Genomic DNA, 16,288 nt, shown 5'->3' on the forward strand with positions numbered 1-16,288 from the left:
AATTCCAAATTAACAAACTTTTAAACCCATAGTATTTATAACAAAAAAAAAATGTATATGTCACATAATATATAGCTGTGATAATTCTATACCATATCATATTTTCTATTTTTTAAATTGTAAAATATTTAACTACAAAATTAAAATTATAAAATACAGAATTATTCAAATTCGCTATCCCCGAAGCTAATTATTCTTTAATAATTATTTATTAAACATTTTATTACGAAGTGCCGTACATTTGGTAAGTACTAAAAACCTGTATGGCCGGGCCTAGGCACAACTAACTTAACTATATATTTCAATCAATTATAATTATTCATTATACCTAACTCATTAAATAATGGTATTATAATATATATATATATATATATATATATATAAACTATATAGATAATATTACACATATATTAATAAATTACATAGGTACAATTACATTGTTTATGATGAGAACTCGCTTTTTTCATAAAATCATGAAAATATTTTTGACATTTTACTATAATATGGTTTTAGCCATAGTAGCATAATATCTGTGAAGTGGATTATATAACTTATAAACTATAACTTATATTATAAGTTAATAATAAATTATAAAATTGTTCAAAATTAATTAGCTGAACATTTTTTAAGTCAAATTAACTCAAATATAAAGTAATCAGTTACCAAAATAAATATATTATTTGATTACACATGAGCAAAAATTTAGAACGCAATTTTATTAACAATTATTTTTAACCGATATTAATTTTTTTAAAGAAACTAGTCATCTGCCACTTTAACTGCGGGCTTAAATAGATTTATTAAATATTTTATTAGGTGTTAAATATTTATAATATTGTATCATCATTTTGAAGTGTTAGCAAAGTTTACGTTACTTAAAAAATTCCCATGGCACTACACTTTATAATACACCTTTTTAAAAAAGCAATCGATATTATATTATAGTGGCTGTAGTATATTTTGAGAGGACCTGTCAATATATTATGTTATAGCCATTATACGTGACCGTAGCTGTGTTATTTAGGTGAGACCCATGCGGCCATGCACTAATATGTCTAATGCCTATAAATATTTTTTAATGTAAAATCATACATGTGTCATGTATGGAACCAAAATTTAAGAATATACAATTAGTGAGATAAAATAAAAATTCGATTACAGATCACTATTATAATTTATAATATTCTGAATGTTTCAGTAATTCATAATGTTCATTACAATTTTTAAGCGACGAACACAATAATATTATAACAGTACAATTATATTAACTACTTTAAAAACTATTCTGTCTACCTACAAATAACAATAATTAGTCACATCTGATATCAATTAATTGTAAATTTTAATTCAAATTAATTATCATTATGCACACGAATGACACAAAATAATTTTATTTACTGATTTGAAATTTGAGCACACCACACTCTTTATTTTTTTGTGGCACCCAAAATCTGGAACAGGAAATGCGGGTACTAAAAAAAACTCCGATTTCGATATTATATTACAGACATATTATAATTATAACATTACACAACGACACAACGTTTACTTGGTCGCTTGACGTAGTTCTACTCTTAGATAATAACCATAAGTCTTTTTTTTTTTATCATTTATTTTCAATGTATTTTACATTTTTTTTTATATTTACAAGTTTGTTAAATTGTTTCTAATAATTTGATCCCAAGATTTCATTATATAATTTGATTTAAAGTTAGTTTAAAATTATTATAAAACAACTCTTATACACTTGTTTACAATATATTTTAATGAACCTACCTATACACGGTTTAAATAGCATTTTTTATGTTCCTCCTATTAACATTTTAACATACTTTTGTATTTAGTAAGCAATTAGTTTACATCATTATTCGACATAGTTGACATTTTAATTTCATTAAATACCTAAAATACTTAATTATAATAATCATTAATGTGTTTTTGATTACCTATACATTCAATTTAAATGATATTGAAATGATGGTTTTATTTTCTTCGTAATAGTAATATAATATAAACATATATATTAAATTACATTAAATACTTAACTAGTAATAATAAAATTTTAAGACATGGCATTAATTTAATTTAAAAAAATATTTATATTTCATTAGCAGTTAGCACATACGAGTATAATAAATATATAATTTAAAGCCAATATAGTTTAACTATAACTATAACAACCTATATATCTACTATTTTTTTTCTTTTTTAATGTTTATTTTAATATATATTAAAAATTACTTCTTTCTTAAGTTTATTTTATTTTATTCAATAGATACGAATGTACTTTAGCTAACCTATCCAGTAGGTATGTTTCACGCACCGGCATCTATATCATTTATATATGAATGATAGAAACTTGAAAATTGGTATTACATTTGATTGATTATATTTATATTATATTGTATATTTTGTATTTTTTACTATCTATACTTAACTTTAGTTTCATAAATTATAGGTAGAGGTAACTACCTAAATATGTCAGAAAACACCATGCTCAAAATTAGCACGTTAAATAATGATTATAATTTATGTTTTTCGTGTATACTAATCGAAAGTTAACCTTATTAATTTTTATAATTTCATTTACAAAATTTGCCATTGCTTTATAATATGTATAGTACCAATTATTATCTATATACACAAATAAAAACAATACATTAATAACAACGTATTCATCATTAAAATTTTTAAACTTTGATAATATTATTTTAAGTAACAACTATTTAACATAATATATCAACCATACTATTTCTATTATTCATAATTTTCAATCTTAAAAATAAAATATACTCATAAATAATTGACTTTTATTTTGTTTATTGAACTAATTTAAGCTTTATAAAATTTGATAATATACGATATTGAAAATAATACGTTTATAATAGTTTAAATAAAAATGTATAATAAATATGTATCGATAGATATTTCAATTATTATCCCAATTCGCGGTTATCACGCTATGCGTATAGTTTTATACGCTTGAAGTAATATAATAAACTTTATAACCGTGAATAACACAATTTATTACAATTTGTGTACAAATGAAATGTTATACGATTACATTGTATATAAATAATAAACGGTCATGTTTGCATGTATACATAATGAATAATGATTAACTGAGATAAGTAATGGAGACAGTTTCATGAAAATAACCTGTGTCCGCGTTTTAATTGTACAATATAATACTCGTTTAAATGTTCGTTTAATATACGCTCGTTTCTTCAATTTCAATTCTCATTATGCAACAAACATGATATTATAATTGTGTATCTCAACTTGGGTAAAAAATGTCACCATAAACTCGGTATGGGTAATGTGCCCGGCTAACGCTCCTCTGCCAACATACCTAGAAGATACAACAGTTATCCTTAGGTCGGTAAGTATTCAACGTTTCTACCTACGCACTACCACAATACGGTCAATTGAGTTTACATTACTACAATTGCACCCCCATTATACACACATGGCTAAAATGTTAGTAATCGTTTAGACTAGTCTTAAAATTATACGTTATAATAATATCTTGTGCAATTATGATCAAATCGTTTAAAAAAAGTACTAGCTCGGTTATAACGAACGTGACATTTAATTATCAAGTGTACCTATTCCTTTTTCTGAAAAGTTATTAATTATCGTTTATGCGCCTCGTAAATAAAGTAATCATTATAATCACACACGGATATAAAAACGAATTTTAAGTTATAACGATCTTGGGTCACTTTTATTTTATTTTTTTATCTTGTAATTATTATTACTACTTAAAAACATACTCTAAGGATCCTATGTATTATAGGTATCCAGTCATTTTTGTGAAATCATTATCCAGAGTGGGCTCTTTATGAGTTATGACTATAAAAATGTACAGGTGCAATACGTCAAGATACATTATTTTAAAAGTTCAAAATAATTTATAAATTTTATGACTCTTTATAATATAAATGCATTGATCAAGAACGGTGATTTGACGTATTCTTGAGAAAATAATTGAACTAAACAAATACGATTATTGAACAATACATAGTGTATTGTCGAAGTATAGGTACTACCTATATAATATATTATATTCTTTCATAGTTGCATACAACTATAATGAATGCCTTAGTATAATATGAATAATAAGCTTTTTACACCATTTGTTTTGTACCCAAATGATGATAAATTTTTTTTTTTTTGTGCCTATGTACTGTGACTCATACAAAGTTTAATGTTATTATCTTCCAAAATATATATATTATTTTTGTTCTTAGGCACCGTTATATTTTTATTGCACTAGAAACGTACATACTTTGTTTCCATTATGAATCCTGTATATGGTTGTATGAAAATATTTTATAATAACTACATACTTTGTATAAATATAAATATTTTGTACAGACAGCAAATATACCCGCAGAAATATAATATTTCTTTATATGTCGTAACTCGTATGTTTTTAATTTTAAACAATGCTTGTGAAATGTTAAATCTAACTTAAAATATTTAAACATGCATATAATATATATTTGTCTACACAGACTTATTTTTGTTTTAATTACGTATTAACAATTTATATCGATTGTAAAGACATGTATATAAAATATAAATTTATATTGATTATATATATTAGCTACAGAAGAAATGATGTTTTTGTAAATTAGTTGTTGTTCTTTGTTAGGTACTTTATTAATAGTAAAAATCACTTTTGTTTTACGTCCTTGGATAAATTTATCTTAAGTTCAAGATTAGTATTGAAATTAAACTACTATTAACTTTTTAAAATAAAACAATAATACATAGGTAATTAATAATATATAATTTAGTTACAATTTTACTAAATGTTCTACAATCTATGATAATAATCAATAATATTTTTAAGAATAATTACTCATTATAATCTTAACTATCTACTAGTTATAAAATATTAGATGTAATTTATTATACCTAATAAAATATTATATTAAAATATACATTTTCATAAGTATTCTAAAATAAAAACGTGGTTTTTAATTTTTGTTCCCAAAATAAATATTTATAAATCAAATAAAATTATTAAAATATTAAATAAAACATATTTTGTTTAAGTGTTCATGATGATGTCTATATTTAATTGGCGTTGTATAACATTATAAAACATAGCCAAAAATATGTTTATTATTCGTTTAATCATAATGTATAGTTATTATTGATTATGATTTATGAATTCAAAAAATCATATAATTTATAATTTATTATAAAATAATATAAAAATATAAAATTCATATATAATTTATATTGATTTATTTTTTGACCAATTAGTCCAAATGAATAATTAAATTAAATTATATTCAAAACATTAAATCTATCAATAACGTAAATCTTTTAGACATCTGTAACTGCAGATTGAAGATAGTTAGTTTTTTGTCATGTGAAATATAATGAAAAAACATAATACAAGTTTTAACTATTAAATAACAATTGTTTTTCATTATTTTATTAGCACTCATCATTGTCACACCGAAAATTGTGTAGATAATTAAATTAAATATGTATTTATAAATGTATGCAGACTATATAGGAATAAAAAATCAATTTAATTAGTACACCAATTTATACTGAAAAAAATTACAAATGAAAAATAAGAACCCCTTAGTATACCTAAATCGTACCTAGTATTCGAATCAAAAATACATTATAACTATATAATAGTTTTCTATTAATTAATTTTATTCTATTTGAAAAAAAAACGAAAGAATTAAAATATATACTTTTATATCATTATTATATTATATACTTGTACTTTTGAAGTTTAAAAACTATTTTTATTCACTATAGTAACAGTTATTCAATATATTCAATAGAATATTCTTTACAGAGCACAGCTTCCAATTACGTGCTTATAATAATATATGATAAAATGTTTTTGTTTTCCAGACAACGATTTGTAAACTGTTCTCAGTAAACCAAGGTTTTCATCTTGTTAGGCATTTTAATAGATTGTTTAATATAGATAATAGCATGAGTTATCAAACCGCAACATCTAGTAATAGTTCTTAAGCCCAACAATGCGCATAGTGATTGACTTGAGCAGAAATTAAATTACCAAAAACAATAAACATCGGGTAGTTTTCTTACTATAAATTGAGCTTATAAGAGACGTCGGTACATTTTTAGTTGATCCGATAAACATCGTTTGATGTTCAATGTAGTGTTTATCATCCTGATTGATGCACAAATAAAATGTGTTCATCGGGGTAATGAGGAATTGTTGGATGACTTTTAATGCATGTTGGATCAAAATGACAAAGTCAAACTGTCATTAGATTTAAGGTTAATTGAAAATCATTGGAACTCTGCTTTCTTTTTTAAACGTTTAGTGCTATGTATATCATGAATGGAAGTTAAGCCTTGAATAAATGTACTGAATAAGCAGTGGTTACCTATAATATCCACATTCTTTTTAATAAAAATTACAAATACTTTACCTTATTTCATTTTGATTAAAAATTAAATTTTTCAAAAAATATAATATTACAATTATCAAGATATAATAGTAGCATAAAAAGTAAATTTGTATAAATCATAATGCAAATTATCATACAAAACATTTTGTTAGACTTAGATTATTATATATTACAATACTATTAATACTTATACTTTTAAAGCTATTACAAAAATATTTTTATAAGATAACTTACTATAGTAAGTAAATAGTAAATAATCAATTACTTCTGTAACAAAAATATAGATAGTTAAAATATATGATTACGTTAAAAATAAAAGATATTAAGTTCCTAAAATACTCCGACATGTGAATTCAAATAATTCAATCGTTTTTAAATTATGAGAACCTGCCGATTCTAAATATTAGGTTTGATAAATTATACCTAAGGATTTTATGTAATCATTTTCATGTAAAGAAAACCAGTCATCTTTTCAAACTATTCCATACTCAATATCCATACGGCTATACATATAGCCTACAAAAATAATGCAAAACATTAAATAACCAACTTAAATTATGTTTTTAGGTATTTGAAAATAGAAGGTAATTTAAAATTGCGTATAATAAGATGTGAAGACACAACTATATAGGTATTTATTTCGTTTTTAGTAAGTAATAGGTAACCTATACTTAAAACGAACACAAACAAATAAAAACACATGTCAAATTATGTCAATGAATTATTTCCTTTGGTTATTGTGAATTTTGTTAGTGTAAATAAATATTAATATATGTATTATACGATTATCATACATTTATAAATAGGTACTAATATCGCAAGTTTAACGTTTAATAATCTACAGAAATTCAATTATTATATTTATCTACCTACCTAACAAATGTATGTATAAAGGACATTTGCAGAGTCATTTGACAACCATATTCATAAATAATACTATACAAGTTTATATTGTACACAAAATGTACATTTAATAATAGTGTAGACTGACTTTTGAGCCGTGACGTAAACATTGGTGCCCAAATGGCGTCAACATACACATGTTATGAAACGGATCACCGATCATCCGTGTATATATGATGTGATCTGGTATATTAAAATGTATCCACATTGAACACCTGATATAATTTTTTTTTATTATTTGTTTAGTCTATTTTAACTATTTGTATTAAATAAGTACACACTTCTAATTTTATTGTTCGACAAAATCATTATAATATAAATATTTACGTTTTTAACTGACCAATATATCAAACGTGTTCAAATCGTATCATTGTTCATAATATTTCAAACAGTTGTATAAGTACGTAATATGTCCGATATAGAATATCCGATAGGTGACTCCGAAATACTTTTACATTTTGAATGCCCCCTAGGCACATAACATGTGTATTATGTATTCATATTTCTATTTTGTAATGAAGATCAAATTATTAAAGTATTTACATATTAATATGTATGGTGCATTTCAAACGTTAAAAGTACAGTAAGAAAAATATACAATTACAACGATAAATAACCTTAAATAATCTTCGTTATAACCGCATTGGATTTTATTTTACACAACATATTTAATACAATAATATTTCTTATTTACTTTCAACTTACAAATTATAAGACACAACTCATAGCGGTCATTTAATGATAAGTCTTGCGCAAATGTAAAATTTTAATGGATAATGATTACATTTTACATTATACTACATAAGTAAATAATATAGATAATAAATTTAAAAAACAAATCATATATCCACCTATTAATGATTTATATGGAAAAAATATTATCAAAAAAAAAAAAACAGATTTTTTCGTTATTGAATATTTCTATTACAAATTTAAAGATGTTAGGTATATGGCAAAAAATTTAATTTCATGTATGTTATTACGTATATCGTTAAATCTTAAAACCGGTCTCATTCGATTAGTCATGACGAACTATTATAGTAAAATAAAACAATATAATAAACGTATAGACTATAGATACATTATAATTTAGTATGTTACTTGATGTGCTGTACACGTGATACGTTCATAAAGAATGAGGATACTAAAATAACGGCGCTGCAGTCCCATATAGTTGCTGATTACTCCGACCATGAGGTCAACATACGTATTAAATATTTTTTTAAACGTAAATAATTAATATTGCTATAAATATGAATCAGGATCTATAAGTGTTTTTTCTAATTAATCGTACAGAATTACAACAACTAATTGAATAAGTGTTACACACAATATTTATTACAGCTTGATGTAGCTTGTAGATATTTTCCTTGTCATCGAGTTAATCTCAACAATGGACTCTTACAGAAGTATTTGGACTCGAAACATTATGTACAATCAGTACAGATATAATATTATATTAATTAGGGATTAAGTATTTAAAATTTTAAAACAAAATATAACCTTACTCACAACTAAATTTAAATTTTTTACAAATTTATTATTTCTTAGAAGATTTGAAAAATAGTTATAATTATGTTCTATTGACGAACGATACTTTTACTCAAATAGTGAATTTTTTATAGTTTCTACTATATTATGTATGAAAAATATAACTATTTTTAAGTGTATCTGAGTCGTGTGGAGCAAACATATTTTACAGTTGTTTTACAAATATACAAATAAAGTTAAATTTGTGTCACTATTGCAGTTTTCAAGATTTTAATTAATATTTATTAATACAATTTTAACTCATAAAGTCATAGCTATTAATCATTATAAATTTTGAACATAATATTTTAAATTCCTAGTATAAGAAACGAGAATGAATAAAAAATTTAAATTCTAAAATTATTTATAATAGACTTTCAAAAAAATAAATTCCTTTTACAGCACGTAATTATTAGGTTAGGTTAATTGATAATACCAATCATCAACTGTTACAAACTCATTTTATTTACGAATTTAATAAAAAACCTTTTCGTCTAACCTATCTTTGATATCTGAATATAAGAATTATTAATAAACAGAATACAAGTATACTATAAAACGTATATTATCTTAATTTTTATTAACATATTATGAAATAATTTTAAATTTCAAGTTTATAATTTGACTTGAGGTATATTGTAAACATGTTTGTTATTAATACTTACTGTAACTTATTAATCTATTTGTATCGGTGCTCTGGACGAAATGATTAATTATAAATTTAAATAAATACTTACCTCATTTATAGTTGAAAATTTAAAAAAAAAACTCGCTTATTATTTAATGTCACAGAAGCAGATGTTATTGTTTTAGATCATATATAAGCATACTAAAATTTAAATTACTTATACAGTAATACTATATTCAATTATTTCACTTAGCTCATTTAGGGAGTACAGCTTAAACGAAGACCATATTATTAACACATGATATTCACGTGTACTTACATATTTTACTGTTATAATAACATAAGCGTATTTGACGTACATATGTCGTCAATATTGTACTTTCTAAAAAAACAAAAATATTGTGTGTATATAATATTTTTTGGTTAAACATATTAAAATAAACAGCCTCTTAATATGTAAACTGTATACCTGGGATATTTTTATTTCAAGAAATAACAACGGCGTTTTTCTTTTCAATAGTACTATGACAAATTGTTTAATTACTATTATTATTTTATTTTTTTTTTGTTCTAAACAACAATTATTCATTACATTATTGTGCTTATCCTCGGCAGCACCTCGATTAGAATATCAGATATAATTTGTATGTTGGACGTGCTATGTATTAATATTTATGAATCTCGAGTACTTACCTACAAGTAAAAAAAACGCTCAATGATTGTAATACTATCTTTTGGCTTTTATATCCTTCCACATCTTTAAAATATGTATATAAAATATATGAAACATCTTTGAAAACATATCAAAAAAAAAAAAAAAATAAATAAATTATTAACAAGTCCTTGTGTAAATTAAGCATTTAATTTATTTTATAACCTTATATCAGTAAATATTATCGTTTTAACTTTTAACTTTTAACTCAATGTAATTTAATTATAATTATATAAAAAATTATTAAGTGGTTAAGTTAAGAACTGACTAACTATATTATTAATAATGCGTAACAAGTAGAAAATAATCATAGATATACTGTCCAAATCAAAGTTAATCGGATATGTGAATTTTCACATATGGTATAATTACAATACTTTTAGCTACGTATGTACCATTATATACAATTTAAATTATTTTTAAAGCTTAATTACTTATTTCATGCTTAGACTTCAAAGAAATTTTGAGGATTTTGGTCTTCCGGTATGACTAGAGTTCATCTAATCAATTTAAACAATATTATATTAAATATAGTTAATTTGTTATTAGTATAATAATTTAGAAAATTACAGTAAGTAACTATACTTATAAGTAATAGCAAAAACGTTCAAGTTTCTATAATTAATACTTTTTGAATCACAAAAAAAAAAAAAATAATAAAACTAATATAATTTAAAAACAAGCTGTATTTTTGATTTAAATATTTAATTTAATTAAAATTAAAATCTTAAAACTTAAACACTTATAAAAACAAAAATTGCAACCATAAATTATTGATATTCTAAAATCGCTGTAAGATTAATTTATGAAGAACTAGGTAGGTTAGTTTATTATTATTAAATTTTATTCTCTGAGAAACTATAATGGAGTATCAAAACAATTAATTCCCCCCCCCCCCCAAAAAAAAAAAAACTAAAAAAAACTAGGTATATAGATACTATAAACTGAAGTAGAAAGGGTTATTATATAGTTCGTTACAGTCTTGTTATTGATCAAACTACATGTGCACCAAAATAAATAAGCTTGAACGAGCAGTCTTTTTTTTATGTAAATGAAATGTAGCCACTGAATGTGGTACATTATTTTAATGTGTATAATATATAAAAAAATAAATAATAATTATGCCAAGTAAACGTGAGAAATCATTGGTTCCTACAGAGGAACTTATAAAAAATATAAACGAGCTAAAAAAGAAAATTCAACTTTCTGGTAAGTAAAATACCATTCAATCCATTATAATTAGTAATTATTATTCAAAATAGATGTAAAATAATGTATATAGTATTATTACTTGTTAATAAAGAAATGAATTATTTTAATTTTATTGAAAATATTCTGAATAATGATGATAATTTTTATCAAAAGTAAATTAATTCAACACACAAAACGTATCACACACTGTCGTTATTTAATAAGTTTAAAAATGTACAATACATATATATTTTATGTATATGTAATATATTATATAAAATATTAAAATATAAATATATATATGAATATTTTAAATAAGAAGAACAAGACTACTGTTTAACAATAAATCTACAGTTACAGTTATGTGTGGTTAACCACTATCATTTTTCAATGTAGATCTTGTTTTCAAAATAATATAGAATAAATTGAAAAATACATTATAGTTGTTCAATATACAATTTTCTCATCCAATTATGAACCGGCTAGTTGTGTGTATGTTAACCAACAAACCACAAATTTATCAATAAAATACAATATAAACTTTAATCATCAAAAATATTAAATAATAAATATATTGCATAATATGGAATTTTGTATTAAAATATAAACATTTACGTTTTAGAAGGACAAAAAAAAGCCCAATACGAAGAATGCGAGGAAGAAAAGAAAAAAAACAACGAGAAGATTCAAATGTTGAAGCGTGACATTAAAGAAATGTACCAAATCAAAAGACAAGAATCCACAGTAAGTCTTAAACTCATAACTCAAAATTATAATCCTAAAATTCCTTAAAAACTCTTAAAATATAAATACGCTTATGCATAAAATATTGTCAAACATGCATTAAAAATATATATATTTAAAAAGTTTTAAGTTAACTGAAAAAATATAAACTCTAATCGGTTTATTATTTTAAAATATATTTTTATTGCTTATCGTGCGGAATAAAAATAATGCGATAACAATTTAAATATTATATGCACATCAAATATAAATTTACCTATACAAAAATTTTATCAGCAGATAATAGTATTATAATATTATACTAGTGTATTAATTTTTCGTATAAAGGTCAAATATAATTACCGTAGTGCAATAGTGTCTATACTAATAAGACTTTACTTAATAATTTTTTTTAACTATTATTTTTTGACAATTTGTAGAAAAAATAATCTATGAATTTCAGAATGTATGTTAGATTGCAACTTAAAGATAGTATTTATTGTTTATTTAATCTCATGTTATTTTAAAACACATTCACTAAGTAATGTATTTAACGATATTAATATAATAATATTGAAATTAATTGAAGTCACTAGCTATCTCATATAACTTATAACACTATGTGTTTTGATGTAAAAAGATAAAATACAAGTATTTCTACAAAAAATAATTTAAATAAATTTTAATATTAATTTATACAAAGTTTACAAATGATTCAATATTTTCAGTGTGTAGACGCATTACCAGATGCAAAACCACATGAAAAAATCAGAATTTTAAAGAGAAAAAAGTATCACGAAGCAATAGATATTTTGGATTTAAAATTGATCGACATGAAAAAAAAAACAGATCTAATTAGACATGATATCAAACAGGTAGATATAGAGTATAATAACCAGTTGTAACCTTTATCAATTTTATAAGTTTCTTGACTGTGGTGTTATAGAAAAGGATCAAATTGAACGACTTGTTCGGAAAATGGAGTGATGGGCGGTCAAAGGTTGTTTCTAATATAGACAAGGATTCAAATACGACAAAAGTATTGAAAAATATCCTTAATTTTTAAATCTAAATTAATTAGTGATATACCTACGCATAGACGCTTTCGGCACTTGAAAATCGATCTCATCAAATCGAAATGAGTCGAATGGAAGCGTCACATGTGACACGTAAATATAGATCTATAAGAAATCGACTTTTGGAAGACTCGGTAGTGTTTGATTCCACATTGAATAAATTAGAAAAAACAATAAAAACACAACAACGTGAAATTCAACGATTAGAAGTAATTATTCATTTATCTGTCTATAATTATTTACATTTATAATTTACTGTATTAAGAAAATCAACGAAGAAGCCATCAAATCAAGGGATAAGACCAGATCAGTATTGCAGAAAAAAGAAACTAACGCAGCTAATATAGCGAAATTTCGTATGAAACAAATAGAACAAATTAGGTGAGTTAAATTTTGTGACACCTGTGATAATTTATCTAATAATTATTTAATATGAACATTATACGTGTTTGTAAATAGAGCACAAGTAGAAGAAAGAAAAACGGAGTTAGAAAAATTGGAACGAAAAATATTTCCACCGGGACAGAGAGCTACACATCAAGATTCAATTCCTAGTTCTTCGGAAGAACAGCGGCTTGGAGATAATGGATCATCGGATAGTCAAGAAATTACTGACATGCCATATTTCAAACTGAAACAAGTTACTGGTAATGGTTGTATGAATAAAACTGACAGAAAAAAGTGGTGGGTACAATAGAGATGGGTGGATGTAAGGGCGTGTTTCTTTCATTTTGAAAGCAATGATAAATCGTTTTATTGAATTATATAATTTCTAGCTGAGCTTAATAACCAAAATATGATCAAAATATTCTTAGTAAAAACCTTTTTAATTTGGTTTTTTTTAATTGTTTTGAAAATAAAGAAAAAAAAATGAAAATATTCATCTCAAACTATTACTAATTAAGAATACGTTGAAATAAAATACAAACATTTTAAATAACAAAACTCCTAGATTTTTAAAACTATAAAGTAATATTTAAATAAGTTAATTCACGTTATGAAATATTATTGATATAAGTTAAAACGCTTGGTAGTAAATAATAAATATATTTATAAATTATTAATTTTACTTAACGACTCAGGTTCAATTGATAGTGAAGACGTACGAAGAAAGTTTGTATCACAAAAAGAAACTAAAGATAGATTAACTACTTTGAAAACTAATACTGAAAATCAAAAAAAGGATCTCCAAATCAAATGCCAACAACTTAATGAGGAATTTGAACAATGTCGATTCTCCGATGCTCAAGACAAAGAACAGTAAATTTATCATGAATATATCTGTCTTTACTTTTTAAATAATATTTTAAGTATAAAATTATTACAAAATAGACTGTGAAATTTATATTACTTAATTTATTTTGGTCGTCACTCGCTAAAGTATTAATTAAATATTTATTTTGAAAATTAAATAATACTCAGAATGTCAGAACATTTTTATACCTGATTTTTCTTTATTTATGTATCAAAATAATGTAATCATAAATTGATTATGTGTTAACAAATGAATATTAAATTTAAATCTGCTTATACGTTTTTAAATAAGCAGACTGGCTAATTCAAACTCAATGCATGAGGCACAGTCGTTTTGAAATACACCTAATACAAATATATTATTTTCAAACATAATATTCGTCTAGCAATTAGTTAGAATATTTTAACTTAATTCATTCTAAAATCTAAATTGATTTTTCCGTTGAAATTTTTTCATATTAATTATCAATTATTTATGCAGGAATGACGAAGAAACTGAAAATCTCAAGTTTAAAATTATCGAAGAAACAGATAGACTCGAACGCTTACAAAAAGACAAGTCTGAATTATCAAATCAAATTGACTCAACGCTATTAAGACTATACGACATGTGCCTTGCATTAAAAGAAGCAGACAGCGCACCAGTACCAGATAAATGTCCAAGTATTGATAAAGCTGATTGGTTAATATGTCTTTTACAAACCAAATATGAGAATGTAATAAAAAGTCGTGGAGCTGTAGATAAAGATCAACGTAATGTGAATGGAAGGATTAAAAACAACGTACGTACATTTTAATTTAAAACTATAAAAATCAAGAATATAGGCATAGGTACATAATATTAAAAATATATTCTGCGTGGTATTAGGATGTGGCAGTACTGTGGTCATTGGAAGACAATGTCATAGAATTAGCGAACAAGGATGAAGAAGAAAAACCTGTTCCCAATAGATATTTAATCAAGAAACAAGCACAAATCATGGTTGATTCTAAGAGTAAAAAAAAGGGAATTAAAACATCAAAAGGAACAACGCAAAAAATTTGACCAACTACCTAAATTTGAGACTATATAGAATTATAGAATATAACTTGTAAAAACCAACGTGATAAAGCATTTTGCGTATTTGATGCTATTATTCATGTTTGTTACAGCATTTATTAGTCACGAGTATCACATAATGTAGATAGTTGAAATAAATATATAACATAAGACACACACCTGATAAGTAATTGAAATACAATAAATTAAAAAACAAAACAAAATAAAAGTAATAGGTAACTTCATAACAAAAAAATGTAAAATAAAATTCACTTTTATACTCAAATATAATATTTATTATGGCATACGATTTATTATAGGAGGACATTATATATGGATAACCAAAAATGTGTTTGTGGGTTTTATGGATAGAGTTAAGAAAACATTTCTGAAAAAATAAACAATTTTAAAAATATAAATAAAACAGCAAATTAACCAAATCAATTGTCAATTATAAATTTACAATATTCATAAGCAATAGATAATATACAAATATTTGTGCATTATAACTATTTAAAATAATAATAAACACACGATGTCGCTGGTATGGCTAATTAGTTTGACATTTTTAATAATAAATAAATTAAAATAATAAAATTGAAAAAAAAAAATAATAATTTACCCATGTATTTAATAACTATAGTCTATAAGTCTATAAAAAATAGATATTAATGCAAATTTCATTTTTTTTAATTATTTTTTGCAAGTTCTAAAACAATGCTTTCTAATCACAAAATTCGATTTATATATCATAGAATTAAAAAATACATACATTTTATTCTTCATTATTTAATAATTTTGGCCATT

The 16,288-nt window shown here is 23.5% G+C and overlaps 1 protein-coding gene across 1 annotated transcript; it reads left to right on the forward strand.

Annotated features, from left to right (window-relative positions):
• Window positions 1-11,285: 11,285 nt before the first annotated feature.
• Window positions 11,286-15,678, forward strand: LOC112596714 (coiled-coil domain-containing protein 18). The gene is made up of 10 exons (XM_025342491.1): window positions 11,286-11,407; window positions 12,012-12,133; window positions 12,841-12,987; window positions 13,059-13,151; window positions 13,212-13,397; window positions 13,454-13,569; window positions 13,648-13,835; window positions 14,271-14,448; window positions 14,924-15,224; window positions 15,311-15,678. The coding sequence occupies exons 1-10, from the start codon at window positions 11,320-11,322 to the stop codon at window positions 15,485-15,487; spliced, it is 1,596 nt and encodes a 531-aa protein (XP_025198276.1). The 5' UTR covers window positions 11,286-11,319; the 3' UTR covers window positions 15,488-15,678.
• The last annotated feature ends 610 nt before the right edge of the window (window positions 15,679-16,288 follow it).

Source organism: Melanaphis sacchari, unplaced genomic scaffold, assembly GCF_002803265.2.
Source record: "Melanaphis sacchari strain LSU unplaced genomic scaffold, SCAv2.0 Contig33_pilon_pilon, whole genome shotgun sequence".
In the NCBI taxonomy this organism is placed as follows: Eukaryota; Metazoa; Arthropoda; class Insecta; order Hemiptera; family Aphididae; genus Melanaphis; species Melanaphis sacchari.